Source organism: Lagenorhynchus albirostris, chromosome 19 (assembly GCF_949774975.1).
Source record: "Lagenorhynchus albirostris chromosome 19, mLagAlb1.1, whole genome shotgun sequence".
Lineage (NCBI taxonomy): Eukaryota > Metazoa > Chordata > Mammalia > Artiodactyla > Delphinidae > Lagenorhynchus > Lagenorhynchus albirostris.
In genome coordinates, this window is record NC_083113.1 from 17,769,809 (window position 1) to 17,797,775 (window position 27,967).

Here is a 27,967-nt window from a genome sequence, read left to right on the forward strand (position 1 = left end):
TTTTAGGTTGTGAATAATTTTTTAAGTCCACAAGGGGAAGAACAAAGAGGCTGGGATTAATCATCATCTTGTGACATTTCTGTGACATTTCTTAATTGGGAGTTAGGATGTCTGTCTCTGGTTTACAGTTTTCTGGCCACGTGGTCCATGGTTCAGGAGTCTGTTAGCTCATCTTCCTCTGGAGAAACAACATGAGTTTATACCTTAATGATGACATCTATAATAGCAAGGTTAGTACATTAACGATGTTATCAACAACAGCAATTTTAGCCATCTGACTCTGGGTGATTAGTGTTCAGTTAGCACAGGATTGAGATCAGAGGGGATAAGAAAGGGAATAAAGTTTTGGAGAGAGATTTATCATAAACTCAGTAAAGGAACTCGATTTCCAAGGGACTCAGTTTCAGTTACAAAGTACGTCCTGGGAAAATATTGATGGTGGAAACACTCATAATATTGAATGAAAAAGATACAAGGACTTCCCTGGTGGTCCAGTGGTTAAGAATCTGCCTGCAAATGCAGGGGACGCGAGTTCCATCACTGATCAGGGAACTAAGATCCCACATGCCACGGGGAAACTAAGCCAGCACCTGCAACTACTGAGCACATGCACTCTGGAGCCCACGAGCCACAATGAAGAGCCCGGCAGGCAAAAAAAAAAAGAAAAAGAAAACACAAAGATACAAAACCACACATATGATTAAATTTTGTTAAAAAAAACTTTTTTTAAACAGGAAGAAAATAACCATGGTTAATATTTTTGTGTATCTGTGTGTGATGAAATTATGGATAATTTTTATTTCTCCTCTAAACTTTACTGTATTTCCCAGATGCTCATTCTCCTCAAAGAAAATGTGAATTTTAAAATCAGAAAAAATTATTAGAAGGAAAAAGGAAAAGATGGTGTGAAAGGAAAATCAAAATAGAGTATTGCTAAGAGAGCTCTCCAAAATGGAGCTGGAAGGCCACTGACAAAGTAATTTATGCATGGCTCAGCCTGGATGAAATCTGACGTTTTGACCACTTACTGTCCTAAGGAAGGCATCCAGAACATCTGCCAGAAACTTGATACTTACCCTTACCCTAATATAACTCATGACAGCCTATCTATCAGATCCTTAACCTAAAACAACTCGTGACCGCCATCCCTAAGGACGAGTATTTCTTTTCTTGTGTCAGAGTACAGTCTCGTGGCTTTTGCCTTTCTAAGCCCCTGACTTTTTCTCTTCCCCGGAACACTCCTTCCCTTTTAATCAAATCTGTGTCTTCCGAATTGCAATTCTTATGACGCCAAATATACTCTTTTCTTATCTTCTTTCTTCGTTTTGTTGATTGACAGTGGAAAACAGAGGAAAATGCTTTTGACTTCTGTGGTCTTCCTCATCAGTTGCTTGGTTCACGAGCCACACACCAAGCCTGATCTGTGAGGGGTACTCAGTCTGTTGCCCTGATCCATGAGACGAAGGAAGGGCCAGGGCACCCAACCATGGTTGGGGTGGGAGGCACCCTTGCATAGTAAGCTGCTGATGTTCCTTCCCTACTACTGGCTCTCATAAAGGCCCCCTGTGGCAGCTAAAGCTAACAGAGGTCTTCAACAAAATGCTGACCTTCCTTCTCCCACTAGACACACAGTGGATAGAGCCACCTTCCTTTGCTTCTTTCCTGCCTCCCTCCTCTTTCCTTTGCCTGGGCTGGACACCTAACCCTGAGGCTTTGCTATTCTTCGTGGGTTGGTGTGTTGTTAAAAACAAGATACAAGCTCAGAATGGAGTCGCTTATGCTAAGCCCCATGTCACCAAACTGAGACTAATTACAGTTTCGGCTCTCCCAGAAATGGAATCTTAAACCATCAATCAGGAATCACCGGATCAGCACTGGTTAGGTAATCTACCTGAAAGACCCCTGCCGTCCCCTAAAGGAAAGTAAGTTGGCAATAACCAACCCCCTATTTTGCTGATAAAACTTTCTTGTTCCTGTCCCTTTCTGCCTGTAAAAGTCATTTTGTTTAGCTCCTTGAAGCTCCTTCCTTTCTGCTAGATTGGGTGCTGCCTGGTTCCAATTGATTTTTGCTCAAATAAATTCTTATGCCTCAGTTTATCTTTTAACAGTGTGTATAAAGTATAAAATGCTTGCCCACCTTAACAAATTCAAATAGGATGCCAGTGCAGGAAGTAAAAACTGAAAAGCACCACTCACAAAATTGCACACCTAATCCTACTCCTCAGGGCCTTGCTGGTGTTTATATTTCCAGATCTAGATCTTTTGCACAGCACTATGAAGAGTTTTACATTTAAGTGGGTTCACACTAGACTTGTTTTCTCATATCTTGCTTCCTTAACAATATGTCACAAACATTATTTCTATGGGATCATGGGAAACGCCCCTGCTAATCTGTACTCTATTTTGGTAAGACCTCATACAAACATGTAACTAGATTCAAGAACATGTTTGGTTGGAAGCACAAGTTGTCTCCACCTAAAAGTCAGCCACATTACACCTAGCTCAGATGTCTGCAAATGTCTGTATCAACAGTTTAAAGCAACAATTCTACCCCATCCTCTCATCAAAAGAGGGTACTCTCTGGCCATTTAAATAAATCCAAAGTGATATACCTGCAAATATAAGCAGTATGTTTTCTGCTCCAGTTGGAGTGAGTGGTCTGACAGTCTGAGGGATTCTCCACCCACAACAGAAGTGCCACAGGGGAACCGGTGGTCACTTCTCCAGCATGACAGAGGAGGAGTCAAAACCTCTCTCTGCAGGTCCACACTCAGCCGCAGCCCTGCAAACCCAGGGATCCTGAAATATCACTGACCAACACCTTCGCTTTCTTCTACACAGCCAGCCACTTTCCCCCAGGTGCCTCCCACCCTCCCAGGAAAGGGGGAGAGGGCAGGGCAGCATCAGGTAGGGTTCTCACCAGTCACACACTGCCCAGGAGAACCACATCTCATGATAATATGGGCCTAATGTGTTATTTACCAAAGTTTATGTTTATTAACATAAATCAACCAAATTGTTTATGTTAATACCCAGTTTCCTCATCTATGCAGGCAAACAGCAGGTCTGTACACAGCTGGTGGAGATGTTTTCATGCTGCTGTCAAGGGGTAGCAGAATGGAAGCAGCTGATAACATAAAAACTAAATGGAGAAAGGGGAGATTGGAGAGGTAGACAGCTGGATGGAAGGACAATGTCCAGAAGAGAGAAAGGGCCCCCTTCCTGTGATGCTTTAGGGGCAGGAGGTGAGGGCGGAGAGCCTGGGGTGGGGGAACACCAGGCAGGTATAAACAGCTCATGTCACAGGGCAGGAGCCTCAAGCAGCTGGAGCAGTTCCAGTAGTTTGCTCTGTCAGCACCCAGGGACAGCAAAAGTGCCAAGGCTGCAGGGGTAGTACGTGGCTGGCTGCGCTCATGGCTCTCCAGCTGCTCTCCCTCCTAGAACCCACCAGTCTGCTTACATAGGATCACCTGCCCTCTGGGCTACAGAGGAGCCACATTCTGAGCTGCCACTGTGGACACAGGCCACTGACCCTGGAAGGGTTAACCAGTCCACAGCTGGGAGGTTCTAGTCCTGGCTCCAGACCCATCAGGGGTGCGAAAAAGCAAAAAGAAACAAGAAACAAGAGCTAATAAATTGTGAGGCAAAATGAGGTAAAAACACAATTTAAACATTAAAATTTGCTTTAATTTATATAAACAAAGGAAAGGGTTTCCCAGGTGGCACAGAGGTTAAGAATACGCCCTGGTCCAGGAAGATCCCACATGCCACAGAGCAACTAAGCCCATGGGCCACAACTACTGAGCCTGTGCTCTAGAGCCTGTACTCCGCAACAAGAGAAGCCACCGCAATGAGAAGCCAGCGCACCGCAATGAAGAGTAGCCCCCTCTCTCTGCAACTAGAGAAAGCCCACGTGCAGCAACAAAGACCTAACGCAGCCAAAAATGAAAACAAACAAACAAAAAAACACAAAAGGAAACGCACTACTTAAATAATAATTCATCTGGGTCCTCTTGGATAATACAAAATTCTTCCACGGGAGTCTGATGATTTTGAGGCCAGCAACTCTTCTCACATGTGTATATTAGAATGGTTCCGAATTCCACAGAAAGACCTGAAAAATACAACATATTCAGGATTCCAGCAAAGAGAAAACTTATGAGATACACTCAATATTCAAAGTTTGCCCTGTTTGGGGAAAGCATCTTAGGAACTTGTGTAGAAATCAGCGATTTTTAGAACACGGCTGCTGTCATCGGCCGATGCTGGCCTTCAGGTGCAACATTTCCAGCCTCCAGCCAACCCTGCTCACTTCAGACTGGTCCCCACAATCTGAATTGGTTCTGGCAAGTCCATCCTGTTACTAAAGGCAGTGGTTTTTGTATACTGACAGACTCCCTCGGTTTGTCTCATGTCTGAAGTCAAGGGGAGATTCTGTCAGCAACCAAAGACCTCTGTTCAGTCCTGAATGGCAGATTTTTCTTCCAATTCCAGGGCTTGTTCCTGTACTTGGTGCTCCTAAGTGTATAGTCATACCACCCCTTCGATTGTCTAGTTGGTGAATATATTGGGCAGTGTTAAATACATCGCACCCTCAAAGCCGTCTGCCCATTTTGTCTTTATTTCAAAAATCTGAACAAATGGCTAGCATATACTTGAACTCTTGGTGAAATTTAAATGTTAATAAAATAGTATACCCATCAAAAAAAAAAAATTTCAAAGTTTGCTTAGTGGATAGAGCCCAGACTCTGGAACAAGATTGTTGGAGTTTAAACCCCAGCTCTACCACCCTGAGCAAGTGATTTCATCTCTATGTTATAATGACTATATCTATCATGATGACAAGGTTGCTGTAAGGAAGAGTAAACAAGCCAATACATGTAAGATACTTAGAACAGAGCCTGGCACATCTTAAGTGTGAACTGTCAAGCAATTAGAAGAAAATACAAAGGAAGGAAAAAGATGGCTCAATATGAGGATAACTGGCGTTGCCACAGGGAGTGATTCTACCTTACACACTGAAAAAATAATTACTTAAAGCAAAAACAGTGCTCACTAGTTTTCAGTCACAATACAGTTGCAGTATTCCTACAAAAAGTGACTGCTGATTGCAAAAAAACCCACAGATTTCTCAGTAAAATATACTTTTTAAAAAAAAATGTTTATTTATTTATTTGGCTGCATCGGGTCTTAGTTGCGGCATGTGAGTTCTTTAGTTGTGGCATGCGAACTCTTAGGTGTGGCATGTGGGATCTACTTCCCTGACCAGGGACCGAACCCAGGCCCCCTGCATTGGGAGCACAGTGTCCCAGCCACTAGACCACCAGGGAAGTCCCAGTAAAATATACTTTGAAAATAAACAAAAAATCTCAATTAGTCTTCATTGCAAATGTCTAGACTATCTGACATTGAAGATCATTTTAAAATATGTCACACTGACAGAACACTACCTTCAAGAAAGGATACAGGCAAAAAGTAGAAAATAAATCGTAAGAATTTATAGAAGTTTATTGATGGATGGAGCCACGAAGAATGTCATCAAGAGAACATGAGCAACAAGAACTCCTGTTGAAATCAGAATAGGAAATCAGGAGTGAAAAGGAGCAGTTGGGCAACTGGTTTGCAGCAGCAAAAGAAAAATACTTTTTAAAAATGTAGACAGCAATAATAGAAAGAAAATCAAAGACAGTACAAAGAAAGGCCAAAATAGAGCTGATTTTGAAAAAATAACGTGGTGAATTTGAGATAATTCCCAACTAGAATGAGCAACAGGCAGTTTTCAGAGGGCATCAGAAGGCTGAAACTCAGTAATAGTAACCACCAGGAGATGAAAGAAGGAGGTGTAAGGAATTAGAGAGAATAAAATACCAAGTAGCTGAGTATTATACATGAGCCCAGAGACCTGCCACATTTGGGGGATGAGGGAGGGGGAGGAGAAAGACACGGCATATGGAGATCAAAACAGTCCCATTACACATCCAATGAAAAACATCAGAAACCACAAGAAACAGAAAAGACAGGTGAAACTTAATTATAGGTAGAAAAAAAGGCTTGAGAGAATCTCAATGAATGTAGAGGGAAAGGGAAAAGCATGCATTTGAGAGGAGAAAGGTGACCAAAGCAACTGGTGTTGCTTCCGTAGAAAAGCTACAAATTCAACAGAAAAGATACTCAGAAATAAAAAGGAAGAAAAACTAAATATATAGGTCAGAAGACCTATCCTGTCCCACAATAAAAGGATTATAGAACAATGGGACGGCAAGACATATGTTAGTTCAGTGCCTGGACTTCATAAATAAATAAAATTCTACAGGCATCCTAGCATAAAGTTAGTTACAAAGGTGGCGGCGGTGGGGCGGGGTGGAAATCAGTCCACCCTCAGACTTCTACAAAGCAACATTCAATGCCAAAACATACTTCCCGGTGAGACGCAGCCATGGGAGATGACAGGAGGTACAAGATAAAAGGACTGGTGGGGCTCTCACTGTTGACAGCATGGGCAATTACAAAGTTTTGAAGAAAGAAAGTGGGGCTTAAGCACTTTATACATAAGCTGTCCTTCAAATATAAAGGCAGACCAGCACACACATTCTAAAGTAAGAACAACACCTATGAGCCCTCTTTGAGGCTATTATTTGATAGATTCCAGCCAGGAGAGAACAGTCAAAATAAAGAATTCATAGGCTAAACAGCTATGAGAATTATGGCTATAGAATACAGACTTAAAAACCTTGATAAAGCAAAAATGATACTCAAATATTTGGAGATGGAGTAGGGTATACATTTCCTTATCTGTTATAGTAAAGATAATGCATACTATTCAAAATTGAAATACAGAATGAATATAATTCTCTTAATTTCAGAGGATCTTATAGAAACTAGGGCCTCTTGAGTAAAGAACCCATTACCTAGGAACTTCCCTGGTGGCGCAGTGGTTAAGAAGCTGCCTGCCAATGCAGGGGACACGGGTTCAAGCCCTGCTCTGGGAAGATCCCACAGGCCACAGAGCAACTAAGCCCGTGCACCACAACTACTGAGCCTACGCTCTGGAGCCCGCGAGCCACAACTACTGAAGCCCACGTGCCTAGAGCCCATGCTCCCCAACAAGAGAAGCCACCGCAACGAGAAGCCCGGGCACCACAACGAAGAGTAGCCCCGGCTCACCACAACTAGAAAAAGCCCGCACGCAGCAACAAAGACCCAACGCAGCCATTACATACATAAATAAATAAATAATAAATTAAAACGAAGTACATGGTAAGGATTTCCTGGATGTGACAGCAAAACACAGGAAACAAAAGAAAAAACAGACAAACTGGACTATATCAAAATTAAAAACTTATGTGCATCAAAGGACACAATCAGTGGAATGGGAGAAAATATTTGCAAATCATATCTGATAAGGAGTTAACATCTAGAATATATAAGCAGCTCCTACAACTCAACAACAAATAATAAATATGCTGATTAAAAAATGGACAAAGGGGGCTTCCCTGGTGGCGCAGTGGTTGAGAGCCCGCCTGCCGACGCAGGGGACACGGGTTCGTGCCCCGGTCCAGGAAGATCCCACATGCCGCAGAGCGGCTGGGCGCGTGAGCCATGGCCGCTGGGCCTGCGCGTCCGGAGCCTGTGCTCCGCAACGGGAGAGGCCACAAGGGTGAGAGGCCCGCGTACCGCAAAAAAAAATGGACAAAGGACTTGCATAGGCATTTACATAAAGTGATATGAAAATGACTAATAAGTCATTAATATGAAAAGATTCTCAACATCACTAATCATTAGGGAAATGCAAATCAAAACCATCAGGTAGCACCTCACACCTATTAGGATGGCTACTATGAAAAACACAGAAAATACGTGTTGGTGAGGATATGGAGGAACTGGAACTCTTGTGCACTGTTGAGTGGGAATATAAAATGGTGCAGCCACTATGGAAAACAGTATGGTGGTTCTTCGAAAAAATAAAATGAAATACAATTACCATACGATCCAGCAATTCCACTTCTGGGTATATAACCAAAAGAAATGAAAGCAGGATCTCAAAGAGATATTTGTATACCCATGTTTATTGCAGCATTAGTCATAATAGCCAAGAGGTAGAAGCAAGTGTCCATCAACGAACGAACAGATAAACAAAATCGGTATATACATATGATAGGATATTTACTCAGCCTTAAGAAGGAAGGAAATTCTGACACATGCTACCACGGATGAACCTTAAGGACATTATGCTAAGTGAAGTAAGGCAATAACAAAAGGGCAAATACTATAATTCTACTTATATGAAGTACCTACAGTAGTCAAATTCATAGAAATAGAAAGTAGAATGGTGGTTACCAGGGGTTGTGGGGAGTTGTTTGATGGGTACAGAGCTTCAGATTTGAAAGATGAAAAAGTTATGGAGATCCGTGTCACAACAATGTAAGTAAACTTAACATTGCATGGAGTAATGATTTAAATATTTTACAAAGCCATCTCCTAGAAAAACAACTAGGAGATAGACTTTTTGACTTAGAATTTTAAAAAGAAAAGAAAAAAAACAACAATAAAGACTGAGAGAAACCCATACATTTTTGAACTGTGAAAACCTAACACAAAAGTAGTTAAAAAAAAAAAAAGAGGAGGATGTGTAACAAACAAGGAAGAGGTAGAATACCTCAGCAAGAAAAATATGAAGATCTCAAAAAGTTAAGGGCTCACAGGATTGGTGTCAATAACATTAATTTGTAGAAATACTGGTTAAAAAAACACATGCAACAGGAAAAATTTCAACTACATATTATCAATACATAAAAGGGCAAAATAAAACTAACGTGGGCTTCCCTGGTGGCGCAGTGGCTGAGAGTCTGCCTGCCAATGCAGGGGACACGGGTTCGTGCCCCGGTCCGGGAAGATCCCACATGCCGCGGAGCGACTGGGCCCGTGAGCCATGGCTGCTGAGCCTGTGCATCCGGAGCCTGTGCTCCGCAACGGGAGAGGCCACAACAGTGAGAGGCCTGCGTACCACAGAAATAAATAAATAAAACTAAAGTTTTTTCCTAAAGAATGAATGTTCATTATTTAAGTTGGCTTAATTACCTCCATTGGGACTTCCCTGATGGTCCAGTGGTTAAGAAACCACCCTCCAATGCAGGGGATGCCAGTTCAATCCCTGGTCAGGGAACTAAGATCCCACATGCTGCAGGGCAACTAAGCCCGTGCACCACAACTACTGAGCCCACGTGCCACAAGAGGGAAGCCCATGCACCGCGACAAAGATCCCGAGTGCCGCAACTAACACCCGACACAGCCAAAAAATAAATATTTTTAAAAAATTGTTTTTCCTCCATTAAACCTAATTGTTATAATTGTCACTTTGCTGTCATAATTGTTGTTCCTGTCATCCTTATAAGGATCACCAAAGGCACTATGAGTTTGTGCAGCTGCTTACACGGTGTTTTTCTTAATTAAAATATGATTCACATGCCATAAAATTTACCATTCTAAAGCTACAGTTCATTGGTTTTTAGCATATTCACATAGTTATACAAACATCTCCACTATCAGATTCCAGAACATTTTCATCACCCCAGAAAGACACCCCAGGCCCATACCCGTTAGCAGTCACTCCCCATTCTCTCCTGCCTCCAGGTACAAGCAACCACTAATCTTCTCTTTCAATGGATTTGCCTATTATGGACATTTCATATAAAAGGAATCGTATAATTTGTAGCCTTTTGTGTCTGGCTTCTTTCACTTAGCATAATGTTTTCAAGGCACAAGTATTTGCAGCACGTTTATCATGTAGTACTTCCTTTCTTTTCATGGCAGAATAATACTCACTGGAGATACCACATTTTGTTTGTATACTGACAGTTACTTCCACTTTTTGGGTATTTCAAATAATGCTGATACAAGCATTTGTGTACAGGTTTTGGTGTACGCATGTTTTCAATTCTTTTGGGTGGAATTGCTAGGTTATGACGTTTTTAACAATAATATTTGCAAAACTTTTCCAAAATTTTGTACCAGATGCTGCAGAAGATGCTGGGACGTCAACAACCTCCTATGTGGCTGATGGCAACAGAAACTGGTAGATACCTACCATGCAACAATTTGCTAAACATGACTTAAATAATACTTGTATACACAGCTATTAAAAAGAACTCAAAGGGACTTCCCTGATGGCGCAGTGGTTAAGAATCTGCCTGCCAATGCAGGGTTCACGGGTTCAAGCCCTACTCTGGGAAGACCTCACATGCCACGGAGCAACTAAGCCCATGCGCCACAACTACTGAGCCTGCGCTCTAGAGCCCGTAAGCCATAACTTCTGAGCCCACATGCCACAGCTACCGAGGCCTGTACGCCTAGAGCCCATGCTCCACAACAAAAGAAGCCACCACAATGAGAAGCCCGCACACCGCAACGAAGAGTAGCCCCTGCTAGCCACAACTAGAGAAAGTCCACACACAGCAACGAAGACCCAACGTGGCCAAAAATAAATAATTAAATAAATTTGTTAAGAAAAGAAAAAGAACGCAAAAAAAATAGGATTAGACAGGCACTTCTTCAACCTGATGAGAGCATTTACAAAAAACCTACAGTTAACAAGTTACTAAGTTACCTAACGATTAAAGACTGACTGCTTTACTCCTATGATCAGAAATATGACAAGGATGTCTGCTCTCATATTTACATTCAACACTGTACTGAGGTTCTAGTCAGTGCAGTAGGCAAAAAAAAAAAAAAGAAGAAGAAAAGAAAAAAAAGACAGCCAGCTAAGGAAAGGAAGAAGTAACTGTCTTCATCCCCAAACGACATGATTGTCTATGTTCAAAACCTGATGTAATCAACAAAATAATCAACAGAACAGTTGCAGGGCACAAGATCAGTATACAAAAATCAATTGTGGAAATAATGTCAAGGAACATGGCAGAGTAGGAAGCTCTAGGAATCTGACCTTGCACTAAGGCAGCTACTGAGCTGGAAGAACTATCTGAAACTATCTATTTTGGAACTCCAGAGTCTAGTGAAATACTTCATCATCTAGTAAGAGCTCGATTAAGACATTTAGAGATTTTCCTTCTTTCATTTAGCAACTAGCTCCAACACCATATCCAAGAAGCTCAACAAACTTCAAGCAGTAAAAACTCAGAGATCCACACCAGACACACGGTAGTCAAATGTTAAATTGACAAACTGTTAAAACTCAAAGACAAAAGGGTAACTTTGAAAGCAGCAAGACAGAAGTAACTAGCTGCATACAAGATAGCCTCAATAAGATTTAACAGTTGATTTCTCAGAAACCATGAAAGCCAGGAGGCAATAGGATGACACATTTCGTCCTGAAAGACTGTAAATAAAGAATTATGTATCTGTCAAAACTATGTTTCAAAATTGAAGGAGAATTAAGATATTACCAGATTTTCTTTTCTTTTTTTTTTTAAAGCTGAGGGAGTTCATAACAGTAGATTTTTCCCGTAAGAAATGCTAGGGGCTTCCCTGGTGGCACAGTGGTTAAGAATCCGCCTGCCAATGCAAGGTACACGGGTTCTATCCCTGGCCTGGGAAGATTTTACATGCCGCGGAGCAACTAAGCCCATGCACCACAACTACTGAGCCTACGCTCTAGAGCCCATGAACCACAACTACCGAGCCCGCGTGCCACAACTACTGAAGCCCGTAGAGTCCATGCTCCGCAACAAGAGAAGCCACCACAATGAGAAGCCTGCACACCACAACGAAGGGTAGCCCCTGCTTGCTGCAACTAGAGAAGGCCCATGCGCAGCAACGAAGACCCAACATAGCCAAAAATAAAAACAAATAAATAAATAAATTTATATATATATATAAAAGAAATGCTAAAAGGAGTTCTCCAGGTTGAAATTAAAGGATACTAGACAGTAACTCAAAAACAGGAAAAATAAAGAACTTCATAAAGGACAGCTTTATTATACTTCTGGTTTAGTTTGTAGCTTCTTTCTCCTATACAATTTAACAAGCAAATGCATAAAATAGCAATTATGAATCTATGTTAAGAGACATACAAGGTATAAAGATATAATCTGTGATGTTAACAATATAAAGGGAAAAGAATAGATGTATATAGAAGTAGAAGTGTTTGTATACTATTGAAAGAAAGTTGGTATTATTCAAACTAGGTTGCTAAAATTTTAAGATGTTAATTGCAAAGTAATCACTAAGTAAAATACTAAAAAATACAGTAAGTCCCCTACCTATGAACCTTCAAGTTGCGAACTTTCAAAGATGCAAACATGTGTTCCATCAACATCAGGCGTGAGTGAAATTGCCGACTGCCCTCCATTTCCTATTGCTGACGATCCTTCAGCTCTATTATCTCCCACCTCCTCTCCCTCCTCCAGTCAGTAACTCCTCTTGCCTGTTCACTCGATGCCAGCTCCTGTACACCAGCTGTTGTACTGTACTACTGTACTTTTCAAGGTACTGTACTGTAAGATTTTAAATGTTTTCTTTATTTTTTGTTTGTTTTTTATGTATTATTATTTTTTTCTTTTGCCGTACGCAGGCCTCGCACTGTTGTGGCCTCTCCCGTTGCGGACTCCGGACACGTAGGCTCAGCGGCCATGGCTCACAGGCCCAGCTGCTCCGCGGCATGTGGGATCCTCCCAGACCGGGGCACGAACCCGTGTCCCCTGCATCGGCAGGCGGACTCCCTACCACTGCGCCACCAGGGAAGCCCCTATGTATTATTTTTGTGAATAGTATTACAAACCTATTACAGTATAGTACTATATAGCAGATTGTGTTAGTTGGGTATCTAGGCTAACTTTGTTGGACTTACGAACAAATTGGACTTACAAACATGCTCTCAGAAAGGAGCTCATTCGTATGTAGGAGACTTACTGTATACAGACAATGAAAGAGGGAATCTAAATGGTATACTACAATAAAATCACCTAAATACCAAAAAAAAGGCAATAATGGAAGAACTGAGGAACAAAAATATTATAAGACATACAGAAAATAGCTAAATGGCTGAAGTAAATCCTTTATCAGTAATGACATTAAATGTACATGGATTAAACTCTCCTATTTAAAAAAAAGCATCGACAGATGGGATATAAAAAAATAATAAAATAACACTAATCTATATACTATTAGAAATACTCTCTTTAGATAATAGGGACACAACGAGGATGAAAGCAAAAGGATAGAAAAAGATATTCTAGGCAAACAGTAACTAAAAGAGAGCTAGGTTGGCTATCTTTCTCTTTTCTTTTTTTTTTTTTTTTTTTTGCGGTACGCGGGCCTCTCACTGTTGTGGCCTCTCCCGTTGCGGAGCACAGGTTCCGGACGTGCAGGCTCAGCGGCCATGGCTCACAGGCCCAGCCGCTCCACGGCATGTGGGATCTTCCCGGACCGGGGCATGAACCCGTGTCCCCTGCATCGGCAGGCGGACTCTCAACCACTGCGCCACCAGGGAAACCCTGGCTATCTTATTGTTAGACAAAACTTCAAATAAAAAGTGGTTACAAGAGACAAACAGGGACATTATGTGTTGATAAAAGGTTCAATAGGGCAAGAAAATATAATAATTATAAACATATAAGCTTCTATGTGCAGAGACCCTAAATATGTGAAGCAAAAATTGAAAGATTTAAAGAGAGAAATAGACAGTGCTACAATAATACTTGACATCAATAACTCACTTATATGGGCTTCCCTGGTGGCGCAGTGATTGAACGTTTGTCTGCCGATGCAGGGGACACGGGTTCGTGCCCCGGTCCGGGAGGATCCCATATGCCACGGAGCGGCTGGGTCCGTGAACCATGGCCACTAAGCCTGCGCGTCCAGAGCCTGTGCTCCGCAACGGGAGAGGTCACAACAGTGAGAGGCCCACGTACGGCAAAAAACAAACAAACAAACAAACAAACAAAAAACTAACTCACTTATAATAATAAATGAAACAACCAGAGAGAAGATCAATAAGGAAACAGAAGGTTTGACAATGCAGTAGTTTGACAACTGGAACTAACAGACACATAAAGAACACACCACTTAACACCACATTCTTTTCAAGTGTACATAGAACATCTCTAGGATATACCATAAGTCTCAATTAATTGAAGAAGACTTACCTCATACTAAGTATCTTTATGATCACAATGAAATGAAACTAGAAATCAATAACAGGACAAAAACTGGAAAATTCACAAATACGTGAAAAATAAACAGAACATTTTTAAACAACCAACAGGTCAAAAAAGAAGTCACAAAGGAAATTAGACAATACCTTGAGACAAATGAAAATGAAAGCACAACATACCAAACTGCAGTGAAAGCAGTGCTAAGAGGAAATTTTCAGATATAAGCACACACAATAAAAACAAAGAAAGATCTCAAGTCAATGACCTTAATGGTCTATACCTTAAGGAACTAGAAAAAGACCACACTATCAAAGCCAGCAGAAGAAAGGAAAAAACAAAGGCTAGAGCAGAATTCTTTTTTAAATGGAGAATATAAAAACAATAGAGAAAAACCCACAGAATCAAAAGTTTGTTCTTTGTAAAGATCAACAAAATTGACAAATCTTTAGCTAGAATGACTAAGAAAAAGAGAAGACTCAAATTACTAAAACCAAAAATGAAAGTAGAAACATTGGGACTTCCCTGGTGGCGCAGTGGTTAAGAATCCACCTGCCAATGCAGGGGACATGGGTTTGAGCCCTGGTCTGGGAAGATCCCACATGCCGTGGAGCAACTAAGCCCATGTGCCACAACTACTGAGCCTGCACTCTAGAGCCCTCAGCCACAACTACTGAGCCCACGTGCCACAACTACTGAAGCCCGTGCTCTGCAAGAGAAGCCACCGCAATGAGAAGCCCACACACCGCAACGAAGAGTAGCCCCCACTTGCTGCAACTAGAGAAAGCCCGCGTGCAGCAACGAAGACCCAACACAGCCAAAAATAAAAAAAAAATTAGGGCTTCCCTGGTGGCGCCGTGGTTGAGAGTCTGCCTGCCAACGCACAGGACACGGGTTCAAGCCCTGGTCTGGGAAGATCCCACATGCCGTGGAGCAACTAGGCCCGTGAGCCACAACTACTGAGCCTGGGCGTCTGGAGCCTGTGCTCCGCAACAAGAGAGGCCGCGATAGTGAGAGGCCTGAGCACCGCGATGAAGAGTGGCCCCCGCTTGCCGCAACTAAAGAAAGCCCTCGCACAGAAACGAAGACCCAACACAGCCAAAAATAAATAAATAAAATACTGAATACATAACTACTTTAAAAAAAAAAAGTAGAAACATTAAGACAAATTTCATAGAAATAGAAGATTATAAGAGAATAATATGAACAGTTGTATACCAACAAATTGAATAACCTAAAAGAAATGATAAACTCCTAGAAACATGCAATCTACCAAAACTGACTAAAGAAGAAACAGAAAATTTGAATAGACCTATAGCAAGGAAATTGAATGAGTAATCAAAACCCTTCCAGTAAAGAAAAGCCAAGGGGCTTCCCTGGTAGCACAGTGGTTAAGAATCCACCTGCCAATGCAGGGGACATGGGTTCAAGCCCTGGTCCAGGAAGATCCCACGCCCGTGCACCACAATGAAGAGTAGTCCCCACTCACCGCAACCAGAGAAAGCCCGTGCACAGCAACAAAGACCCAACGCAGCCAAAGATAAATAAATAAAATAAATAAATTTATAAAGAAAAGCCAAGGACTAGAGAATATAACTAGTAAATGTTACAAAACATTTAAAGAAGAATAAACACCAATCCTACTTTAAGGCTGCCAAAAAATTGAATAGAAGGGACTATTTACTCATTCTCTGAGGCTAGTATTATCCTAATACCAAAGCCAGACAGAGATATTAAAAGAAAAGTACAAACCAATGGCCCTTATACGGATGCAAAAATCCTCAACAAAATACTAGCAAACCAAATCCAGGAGCTTATAAAAAGGTCTATATGCTATGATCCAATGGGATTTATCCCAAGAATGGAAAGATGTTTAAACATACCAAAATCAATATAATATACCACATTAACAGAATCCACAGAATTACCATGATCATCTCAACTGATGCAGAAAAAAAGCATTTGACAAAATTCAATACTCTGTAGTGATAAAAATCACTCAATAAACTAGAAATAGAAGGTAAATTCCTCAATCTGAAAAAGGCCATACATATGAAAAACTCACAGCTAACTTAATACTAATGGTGAAAAATTAAAGCTATTCCCCTAAGACCAGGAACAAGTAAAGGATGCCTACTTTTACTTTTGTAACTTCTATTCGATACAGAAGTTCTATATAGAGCAACTGAACAAGAAAAATAAAAGGCATACAAATCAGAAAGAAGGAAGTAAAATTATCTCTGTTGGGGACTTCCCAGGTCGTCCAGTCAGTAAGACTCCGTGCTCCCAATGCAGGAGGCCTGGGTTCGATCCCTGGTCGGGGAACTAGATCCCACATGCACGCCACAACTAAGAGTTCACATGCCGCAACTAAGAAGCCCACATGCTGCAACTAAAGATCCCGCATGTCGCAACAAAGATCCTGTGTGCTACAGCTAAGACCCAGCACAGCCAAAATAAATAAATATTTTTAAAATAAAAATTATCTCTCTTGCAGATGATGTGATCTTTTTTTCCAAGAATACTTGTTTTTTTAAGTTTATTTCTTTTTAATTTATTTAATTAATTTATTTATTATTTTATTTTTGGCTGCATTGGGTCTTTGTTGCTGTGCGTGGGCCTTCTCTAGTTGCAGCGAGTAGGGGCTACTCTTTTTCTTTTCTTTTTTTTAATTTTATTTTTTATTTTTTTGACTGCATTGGGTCTTCATCGCTACACGTGGGCTTTCTCTAGTTGCGGGCAAGCGGGGGCTACTCTTCATTGCAGTGTGAGGGCTTCTCATTGCAGTGGCTTCTCTTGTTGCAGAGCACAGGCTCTAGGCACACGGGCTTCAGTAGGTGAAGCGCGCGGGCTTCAGTAGTTGTGGCACACAGGCTCTAGCGTGCAGGCTCAGTAGTTGTGGCGCACGGGCTCAGTAGTTGTGGCTCGCGGGCTCCAGAACGCAGGCTCAGTAGTTGTGGTGCATGGGCTTAGTTACTCCACAGCATGTGGGATCTTCCCAGACCACAGACTGAACCCGTGTCCTCTGTGTTGACAGGCGGATTCTTAACCACTGCACCACCAGGGAAATCTGACAGGGGGCTATTCTTCATTGCAGTGCATGGGCTTCTCATTGAGGTGGCTTTTCTTGTTGTGGAGCATGGGCTCTGGGCACGCAGGCTTCAGTAGTTGTGGCATGTGGGCTCTAGAGTGCAGGCTCAGTAGTTGTGGCACACAGGCTTAGTTACTCCACAGCATGTGGGATCTTCCCGGACCAGGGCTCGAACCCGTGTCCCCTGCATTGGCAGGTGGATTCTTAACCACTGCGCCACCAGGGAAATCCCAAGAATGCTTGTTTTTATTTTGTCTTTGTCTCCATACTTACATTTCCACACTAACAGATCAAAATCAAATTATCTTCAACTCAAATATTCATATTAGAATAATGATAACAGAATTTCTGACCACAAAGATTCAGTGTTTCATCTTGATGTTTTCTAACCAGAATTGTTTAAAAAATACCTAGAACTCACCAGTTCCTAGGATAGTTACCAGAAAGTGACAAATTTTTTTTTTTTTTTTTGGCTGCACTCCACAGCTTGCAGGACTTCCCCAATGAGGGATCAAACCCGTGCCCTTAAGCACCGGAGTCTTAACCACTGGACCACCAGGGAAGCCCCCAAAACTGACAAATTTAAAGAAACAAAAATAGTAGACAATCCTGCAAGTGATTTTAGTTGTTGCTATATTTTGTCCCAGCAACAAGTCACCTCTTAGAAAAACTACTCCAAGATCAAAGTCTGAAATGATTTTCAGTGTAGTAAAAAAAAATTACATGTTATTATAATGTCCATACACCTAATGATGTAGGTAAAGATAAAAAGTGATCTCTTCTTATGTGCTTAAAGCGATTCAAAAGAAATATATAAAGGTCCTAAGAAATCAGGTTAGATCTGAAATACAGTAGGGAATACAAAAAGCAAACAACTTTCCTTGTTGCTGATTGTAAAAGAGAAGTAGGCCATGGTCAACAAATACGTCACATGACAAGGTATGGTCATGTTAAGAACACTTCCATAACCACAGAAGAAAGGTTTACTGATTGCTGAAATAAAAGAGGAAATGGATATGATGTACCTCAGGGAATTACTGGTAAACCGGAAAAAGATAATGCTGACATAAAAATGCCCTCATTGCAGATACTATACATGAGTGACTATGGCAGCTGCGCAAAGAGATAGAAGCCATTATTCCTCAACTGTATATGATTATGCCAAACGTGTGCCTTGGTCAACTCATCATCTTAAGAGACAGAATTTCTGCTTCTAAAATTAAACCACGCTAACCTTTTAAAATATTGTACAATGAATAAACATGTTTTGTGAATTCGATGAGTAGGTGGAATATTTTCATGTCTATTCTAAAAGTACTTTAGATACACATAAGAATACTCCATGGTCATAAAGATCAAATGTAATCAGCCACCATCCCATGTAAAACCATTACATTTGGCAAAAACTAACATGTGTGTGTGTATATATATAAAATATGTATTAGTAAATAGAGATGATCTGATCTTATATGTAGAAAATCCTAAAGAATCCACACCAAAAAATTTGGTTTAGAACACTTGTCTCTGTTGTTTTTATATTATCCTTTAAGATCTCTGCTCTAGCCTTTATTCCTTCCTTTCTTCTGTGAGCTTTGGTTGGTTGGTCTTCTTTTTCAAGTTCCTTAAAAGGTAAACAGTTAGGTCATTGATCTGAGATTTTTCTTTGTTTTCAATGTATGTGTTTACAGCTCTAAAAATGACCCAGCAATGCCATTCCTAGGATATACCCAAAAGAACTAAAAACAGGGAGTCAAACAGATATTTGTATACCACTGTTCACAGCAGCATTACTCATAATAGCTAAAGGATGGAAACCTCATCAAGTTAAAGAATTTTTAAAATTTGTATATACATACAATGAACTATAAAAAGGAAGGTAATTTTGATACATGCTACAACACGGACAAACCCTGAAAACATTATGCTAAGGGAAATACGCCAGACACAAAAGGACAAATGTTGTATGATTCCACTTATATGAGGTATCTGGAACAGGTAAATTCACAGAGACAGAAAGAGAGAATAGAGGTTACCAGCAACTAGGGGAAGAGAAAATGGGGGGGTTAATTCCTTTCTGGGAGTGGGCGAGTAGTTAATTCTTAATGGGTACAGATTTTCTGTTTGGGATAACAAAGAAGTTTTGGAAATAGATAGTGGTGATGGTTACATGATATTGTGAATATACTTAATGCCACTAAACTATACACTTAAAGAAATGGCTAAAATGGTAAATTTTTTTAACATCTTTATTGGAATATAATTGCTTTACAATGGTGTGTTAGTTTCTGCTTTATAACAAAGTGAATCAGGTATACATATACATATATCCCCATATCTCTTCCCTCTTGCGTCTCCCTCCCTCCCACCCTTCCTATCCCACCCCTCTAGGTGGTCACAAAGCACGGAGCTGATCTCCCTGTGCTATGCTGCTGCTTCCCACTAGCTATCGATTTTACATTTGGTAGTGTATGTCCATGCCACTCTCTCACTTTGTCCCAGCTTAGCCTTCCCCCTCCCCATGTCCTCAAGTCCATTCTCCAGTAGGTTTGCATCTTTACTGCCATCTTGCCCCTAGATTCTTCATGACCACAAAATGGTAAATTTTAAGTATGTATATTTTACAACATATCTTTTAAAAAATCAATTATATTTAAATATACTAGCAGCAAACATCGAAATTGAAATTTTTTAAATGCCATTTACAATAACATAAAAAAGCAGTTAATATTTAGAGACAAAACTGAAAAAAGATGTGTAAGACTATACATTGAAAAGTATAAGACCCTGCTGCAAGAAATTAAAGAGAACGTAAATAAATGGAAAGACATACTATGTACATGAGTTGGAAGACTCAACATTAAGATATCAATTCTCCCCACACTGATCCAGAGAATCAATGCAATCCCACTCAAAACCCCAGAATGCCTTTTACTTTTTAAAGAAACTGACAAGCTGATTCTTAAAAACACAGAAATGCAAAGGACTTGGAAGAGTCAAAATATCTTGAAAAGGAAGAATAAAGCTGCAAGATTGACACTACCAGATTACAAATCCTACAAAGCTACAGTAGTCAAGACAGTGTGGCAGTGGTGTCAAAACAGAAAAACAGATTAATGGAACAGAATGCAGAACAGAGAGTACACAAATAAATTAATACATATATGGACAACCAATTTTCAACAAAGGTAAAAGATAATTCAGCAGAGAAAGAATATCCTTATCAATAAATGGTGCTGAAACAACTGGATATTCACATGGAAAAGAATGAACTTGATCCATACCTCACACTATATATAAAAGTTAACTCAAAATGGACATAAATCTAAATGTAAAACATAAAACTAGGAAAAAACTAGTGTCCTTGGGCTAGGCAATTATTTCTTAGACAAGACATTAAAAACATGATCCATACAAGAAAAAATTAATCAATTGTCCTTCAAAATTAAAAACTGTTTTTTGAAAGGACACTGTTTAGAGAATAAAAAGACAAGTCATTTTATTCTGACTAGGGGGAGAAAAAGGAATTGTTTTCAAGTGGAGAAACCTGAAACACCAGGTGATCAAGGCTAACATCAACAGTCAATGTATAAAGATGCACCCTTGATATCATGTGTGACATGAAGAAAATGGCATTTTACCCCTGTGATTTTCCTCTCAATAACCCATAATCTCATTCTGATTATAAGAAAAAAATCAGACAAATTCCAATATAGGGGCATCTTACAAAGTAAGTGACCAGTACTCCCCAAAATTGTCAAGGTCTTCAAAAATGAGGAAGTCTGAAAATCCATCAGAGGCAAGAGACACAACAACTAAATGCACTGTGGTATCCAGGACAGGCTCTTGGATATCAGGTAAAAATTAAGGAAATCTAAATAAACTATGATTTTAGTTAATAATGTATTAATACTGGTTCATTAATTGTAACAAAAGTACCACATTAATGTAAAATGTTAATAAAGGGGAAACTGGGTGTGAGGTATACGGGAACTCTATGTACTATTTCTTAATTTTTCTGTAAACTGAAAGCTTCTAAAGAATAAAGTCCATACCAAAAAAACAGAAATAAAAAAAGGCAAGCCACAGACTTGGAGAAAATATTTATAAATTATATACTAAAGGACTTGTATCCAGAATAGATACAAAACTCTCAAAATTCAGTAATAAGAAGACAAACTATCCAATTTTTAAAAAGAGAAAATGATTAGAACAGATACTTCACCAAAGAAAACATACAGTGGTAAATAAACACATGAAAAGATGCTCAAAATCATTAGTTGTTAGAGAAATGCAAATTAAAACCATGTGACATCACTACACACCTGTGAGACTGGCTAAAATGAAAAAGACAGACCATATCAAGTGTTGCCAAGGATGTGCAACTCTCATGTATTGCTGGTTGGGATATAAGTGGCACAACCTCTTTGGAAAACAGTTTGGCAATGTCTTAAAAAGTTAAACACACACTTACCATATAATTCAACCATTTTTCTCCTAGATACTTACCGAAAAGCCTATGTCCATATAAAGACTTGTACACAAATGTTGATAGTAACTTTACAATAGCCCCAAATGGAAGCAACACAAGTTTTCTTAAAATAATTCTAATTTCGCTGTGGGGCAACTAAGCCCGCACGCCACAACTACTGAGCTCGCACATCTCAACAAGAGAGCCCACGTGCCGCAAACTACAGAGCCCACATGCTCTGGACCCCGTGTTCCACAACTAGAGAGAGAAAACCCACATGCCAAACTAGAGAGAAGCCCGCACGCCTCAACGAAGATCCCGCGTGCCGCAACTAAGACGCAGTGCAGCCAAAAAAAATAAAGAAAATTAAAAAATAACATAAATATTTAAAAAATAATAATAATTCTAATTTCCCAAATTTTATGTAATATGCTTATATTTTATAAGGAAACAAAAATGAAACAATAGTCTTTCATTTTTAAAATAATTCCAAATTAGTGCTAGAAACCCACAAACTCAAATAAATGAATGGCTTATTACCTAAATTAGCACTGCGGAGCATGCTGACCAGCGCTGGCATAAGCTGAAACTCAAATATCCTTCGGATTCCACAGTGACTGCAGGCTGGGAGCTCAGTGACTTCTGATGTAGGGCAGGTCAAGAAAAGTGGTTCCCCACTCCAGGAATACCTAGAGCAATGAAATAAAGAACCGTGAATCAGGGCCACATACAAGTCACATTCCAACATCTAACACCACGCTTTGCAAATTTTGTTTCTTTCTTGGAGAGTATCCGGAGCAAAACCAGAGAACAAAGAAAATCCAAAGGCCCAGAAAACTAGCTGCAAGGTTGTATATCAGAGCAAGATATCTGAATTCTTGTCAATGGTTACCAAGTCTAGATGAAGGCACTAAAGCTAATGTTGAACTGAATCTAACTAAAACTGCAACAAAGCCCAGACTCAGCTCAGCTGCAGATTCAAAAGACTCAGCCCCCCACAGTACTGGCCTTACAGAAGAAGGGGCATACACCCCTAAGGAATAAATATTAACTTCGGTATCTACTGTTCTTCAAAATACAATTTCCAGTAAACAATTTTTTTAAGTTACTAGATATTCAAAGCAGCAGAAAAAATTGACCCATAAAGAAAGAATACCAGGAGACCCACAGCCAAAATGATGGAATTATCAGACAGACTTTATGTGTTTTAATTTTACCGAAGTATAGTTGATTTACAAAGTTGTGTTTAACTGCTGCTGTACAGCATAGTGACTCAGTTATACATATATATATTCTTTTTCATATTATTTTCCATTATGGTTTATCACAGGATACAGAATATAGTTCCCTGCGCTATACAGTAAGACCTTAATCGAAAATACTTTTAGGGCTTCCCTGGTGGCGCAGTGGTTGAGAGTCCGCCTGCCGATGCAGAGGACACGGGTTTCTGCCCCGGTCCGGGAAGATCCCACGTGCCGCGGAGCGGCTGGGCGCGTGAGCCATGGCCGCTGAGCCTGTGCATCCGGAGCCTGTGCTCCGCGACGGGAGAGGCCACAACAGTGAGAGGCCCGCGTACCACAAAAATAAATAAATAAAAATAATGTATATTAGTTTGGGAAACACAGTAAAGTATAACAAGAAAACCAAAATCTACAGTATTCCTCAAACCAAGAAGCTAAGATTTTTATTAAGTTCACTTATTTTTTATGCATTTGGATGCACATATGTAAGTAGGTTTTGCTTTTTTTTTTTTTTCCCCGGTACGCAGGCCTCTCACTGTTGTGGCCTCTCCCGTTGCGGAGCACAGGCTCCAGACGTGCAGGCTCAGCGGCCATGGCTCACGGGCCCAGCCGCTCCGTGGCATGTGGGATCCTCCCGGACCGGGGCACGAACCCGTGTCCCCTGCATCGGCAGGCGGACTCTCAACCACTGCGCCACCAGGGAAGCCCTATATACATTACTTTTACAATCAAGAAAAACAATTTAAAAAAATGTGCCTTTACCTCAAAATCTGCTCTTGACAAGCAGCAATTCTCTTCATGAATTTGTAAAACATCTTATCTTCACTTTTAATTATGGTCTTCTCATATTTTTCATCACCATCACTAGAAAGACTAAAAAGAGAAGCAAAAAACACTTTTGCCTGTATATATCCAGAGAATCACAGTATTTAGAAATATACTGAAAATTATACTGAACAGCAGTAACCCCCCGCTACCCTTCTCTCAAGCCCTGCTTCCTTGCCATTTTCAACTCTGGATAATTATTTGCAATTTAAAAAGTCAGTATGTCCACTCACTCTCTCCATTTCTTTCTCCATTATGGATTACTTTCAAACACCAACACTTCTTCACACACTCCAACAGTATTCTGAAAAAGCTTACAAATGATACAGCTCTGGTAAAGAACCAGGTCAACTCCCCATATATCCTACTGTAATTCTATTATAATAGCAAAGCGATTATTCTTACTTCAAACTTTAGAGGGTTTTGGTTTATAAAGCCTTTCAAGACCTATTCTCACACTTAACTCCAAAAACCATGTGAAGAGATACACCACCCAGATATCAGTATCACCCCCATTTTACAGGGGAGAATTGAGGCTCTGGGAGGGTCTCTGAGGTCCTAGGCCAGTTCTTGAGCCACAGGCAAGAGTCAATAAACAAATGGCATTTTTCTAACTTACCTGTCTCTGTTATACATTTAAAAACAGAAAAGTTAAAGAGCTAGTAAACCCATCTTGTGTAAATACTTGGTATCCCTAACTTCTGTTTGTTCACCTTCCTGAGGGTCCCTATAAACAGAACAAAGTGTTTTCAAGCTAACTCAAGGGTGGCTGGTAAGATCCCCTTGTCTGTCTCCCTTTCTCATCTGAGAGGCACGAAGCAGAAAGGTCCTACACACACAAGTGCTGCCTGAAAAAGTTTCCCCAGATACGAGGGTAAAACCAAAGGGTACCTACTGTGGCAGCTTCCTGATCAAATCACCTCTCACGCTCAGCAGTACGCACTCTCACCTTTGGGAAAGCAAGTGTTCCATGTCAATTCCCTCTCTCTGTTGATACTCCCTCAGAAGGCTCTGAGCATGATCTAGACTGACGAAGTCTCTGTAGTCATCCTCATCAACAACACAGATGTAGTAGGGCAGGAACTGTGGCAGCACGGAAGGCAAGGCCATCCCTTCCCCGAGAGGCACAGGAAGAGCAGCACCCGGGACAGTATCCTGCAGGCGGAGGTCTTGGAGCTGGGCAGTCCAGTCTCTGTCTTTGGCACGGCTGGAATCATTTCCAAAATCTGAGATAACCTGTGGTGGAGGCGCCTCCTCCCTGTCACTTCCCCAGTCATCTGCACCTTCACACCAATCCTCAGCTGTGAGGCCATTTTCCTGTTTCTGGAAAAATATCCAGTGAATGTGGTTCAAGCACACTTGGGTGATCTCACCTACTCCCTTGGCTTCCTGAGCCACCCGTCCCTTCACCCTCCTGAGGGAGCCTTAACACCAGCACCCCCCACCCTCCACTCTGGCACACTCTGATTCAACTTCCTGGACCCCATTTACTCAAAAGCAGGTTGGAGGTGACAAATATTGTGCTTCCTTTTCAGGGGCACCATGGCAAATGCAGTACAGTGGTTTCTTCAACATCTCTTTCAGTTGTGCTTCATGTATTGCACATGGTAAGAAAGAACTACATTTCCCAGACTCCTAAGCACCTGGGGTCCTAGGTGTGATCAGGGGGTCTGTCTGTGTCTAGAGGGAGACACAAACTTGAGACAGAGTGAAGTGGAAAGAAGAGCCATGAAAAAAAAGGTAGCTGATCTGTAGATGGAGACAGCAAGGCTCTGGAGTCAACAGTTCTGAACAGGGCAGCTTCCATTCACCGGAACACATCTCAGTTTCCTGACTGCAAGAGAGGTTAGCAGCTCCTTGACAGGCCAGTTCTGAGGTGTGGTTCCGGAGCTCACTCCTGGAGTCATCTCCTCCAGGCTATCCAAATAAGTTAGTAAAAACCTAATTTTAAGTCTGTCTCAGCTTTAAAAAGTCAAAGTGCTTTTCTATTATCTGCAACTGAACCCTGACAAATATAGGCAGACACCACCTTTTTATTCCGAGTACTGCTAGTACTGTGCTTGGCACACATTAAGAATTCAGTGTATATATAAAGCAGCATTCACAGGCAAAGGGAAGCTGAATTTTGTTCTGCAGCTACCAACTTGCCAGATTTTTTTAATTTAATAAATTCGAGTTTTGTCGTATTAAATATGTTACATACACATATACTTATCACAGTAAGTATATTTACTATAAACACACACATATAATGATATGTATGTACACACTCATACTTTTTCCCAAACAGAAAAATCAGTAAGCTATGTGCTTCCATACCTTCAGTGCATAATTAAAACAACTAACAAGACGTTAAGGAAGTACCATTTTACGGTTCAAAAAAAAAGCAAATGGTGGTGTGATGAATTGGGAGATTGGGATTGACATGTATACATTGATGGGTATAAAATGGATGACTAATAAGAAAAAGTAATAAAAACTAAACATAAAAAAAAGCTGAAACCATTCCAAAGTACTTCAAAGAACATGGCTTAAAGTTTGTCTTAACCGAAATTCTGGAAAATACCCTCAAATTACAGCAGATCATAATATGATAGTCACAAGCGCTTTACCTGATTGTCCTGCGTCTCTTTCTCTCGCGTTTGCAGGCACTGGGAGCGGAACACCTTCCAACTTCATAGTAAAGAAAAACTGCGGTGAAGGGTCTATAGCCGACTGCCAGCCGACTGACCAGTCCCCTCCGGGTGCGCCGGGGGCTGGCCCCCCACCCCCGCTCCCGCCTACCTGCGCGCCCTGCCGCTAGCGCACCCCGGGCGGGGGCAAGCGAACACGTGCAGGAGCCGATGAAAGGGGGAGCCTTCCAGCGGGCAGTACACCTGCACGACCAGGACAAGCGGCTGCCTGCAAAGTTCACACACTGGCCTCGGCGCTGCCACGGCGGGCAGGGCGTCCTGAGGGCAAGGGAGGCACTCAGACCCTGACTCTTACCCGAGACCTCGCCCACTCCCTCACCCCGTAGCCCTCACCAGCACCCGCCGACCCCGGCTCCGACGCCCCACCTCACCGGAATGCCGCCCAGCTTGCTCGTGGTCCAGGCGCCCAGCCCCGTGGGGCAGCAGTGCACCGCAGTATCGCGAAGCCCGAGCAGCACCGGCTTCCGAACGGCCGCCATGACGACGAGGCGCCCAAGCGAAGAGGCGAACTACGGCAGCCGAGAGGGTGCGCCTCTCTGTGCACGCGCACTGCCTACGCCTGAGAGACGGCCCCGCCCCCTTCAGACCGCTTCCGGGGATACAGTTTGGAACCCGGGGAAGATCCCGGAGCGGCAAGGCTTTTTGGCTCGTAGTGCGCGCTGCTAAAGGAAGTTGGCACCCTCTACCATGAACTAGTCTTACCAAAAAGTTTTATCTAAAATAAGTGGGATATGGGACATCTCTGGCGGTCCAATGGTTAGGGCTACGCGCGTCCACTGCAGGGGGCGCGGATTGGATCCCGGATGGGGGAACTAAGATCCCGCATGCCATTCGGTGCGTGAAAAATAAATAAATAAAATAAAATAAGTTGGATAATAGTACTGTCGTTAACAAGCCCCTCCCCCAAAAAACAAAAACACAAAGTCCTAAATTTTTATTTATTTTCTAAATTATTTTTAAAATTTTTATTGGAGTATAGTTGACTTACAATGTTAGTTTCAGGTGTACAGCAAAGTGAGTCAGTTATACATATACATATATCCACTCTTTTTTTTTTTAAGATGCTTTTCCCACATAGGCCACTATTGAGTAGGGTTCCCTGTGCTGTACAGTAGGTTCTTATTAGTTATCTATTTTATATATAGCAGTGTGTATATGTCAATCCCAGTCTCCCAATTTATCCCTTCCCACGCAAGAAAGCCCTAAATTTTTAGAGAAGACACATCGAAATGCCTGTAGATGAAATGATATATCTGGGATTTGCTACATGATGGGCGGGACTGTAGATGACCCTGGGTTGATAATTGTTCAAATTTGGTGTCAGGCACAGGGTGGTCTCTATGCTATTTGACTTTTATATGTTCGAAATTTTCAGTAATAAATTTTAAATGCCTGTGGCACATATAGGTGAATTTCAAAAACACCGTGCTAAGTGAAAGAAGCCAGACACAAAAGGCCACATTCTGGAAAAGGTGAACTTTTTGTAATCAAATGGATGGTTGCCAGGGTTTGGGTTTAGGGGTTTAGGGGGCAGAGGTTGACCA

At 41.3% G+C, this 27,967-nt stretch overlaps 1 protein-coding gene across 3 annotated transcripts; it reads right to left on the reverse strand.

Annotated features, from left to right (window-relative positions):
• PDCD2L (programmed cell death 2 like) lies at nt 1-26,931 on the reverse strand. 3 transcript variants are annotated; one of them, XM_060131453.1, is made up of 8 exons: nt 26,795-26,931; nt 26,515-26,681; nt 26,343-26,403; nt 24,680-25,053; nt 23,668-23,778; nt 22,205-22,353; nt 3,985-4,114; nt 1-178 (listed from the first exon to the last, which is right to left on the reverse strand). In XM_060131453.1, coding segments are annotated over exons 1-8 (1,101 nt in total). In that variant the 5' UTR covers nt 26,903-26,931; the 3' UTR covers nt 1-177. The 3 variants fall into 3 exon arrangements, with proteins under 3 accessions (XP_059987436.1, XP_059987435.1, XP_059987434.1); XM_060131452.1 differs by lacking the exon at nt 1-178 and having other exon boundaries at nt 3,666-4,114; XM_060131451.1 differs by lacking the exons at nt 1-178; nt 3,985-4,114 and adding an exon at nt 19,580-19,774.
• Between the last annotated feature and the right edge of the window lie 1,036 nt (nt 26,932-27,967).

Bases quoted from the DNA above. Each gene is read 5' to 3' on its own strand.
- PDCD2L (XM_060131451.1), bottom strand. From the start codon at position 26,902: ATGGCGGCCGTTCGGAAGCCGGTGCTGCTCGGGCTTCGCGATACTGCG. The intron at 26,404-26,514 runs GTAGGCGGGAGC...TTTACTATGAAG, and splicing joins GCTAGCGGCAGGGCGCGCAG to TTGGAAGGTGTTCCGCTCCC. The intron at 25,054-26,342 runs GTAAAGCGCTTG...ATATTTTTCCAG, and splicing joins AAGAGACGCAGGACAATCAG to AAACAGGAAAATGGCCTCAC.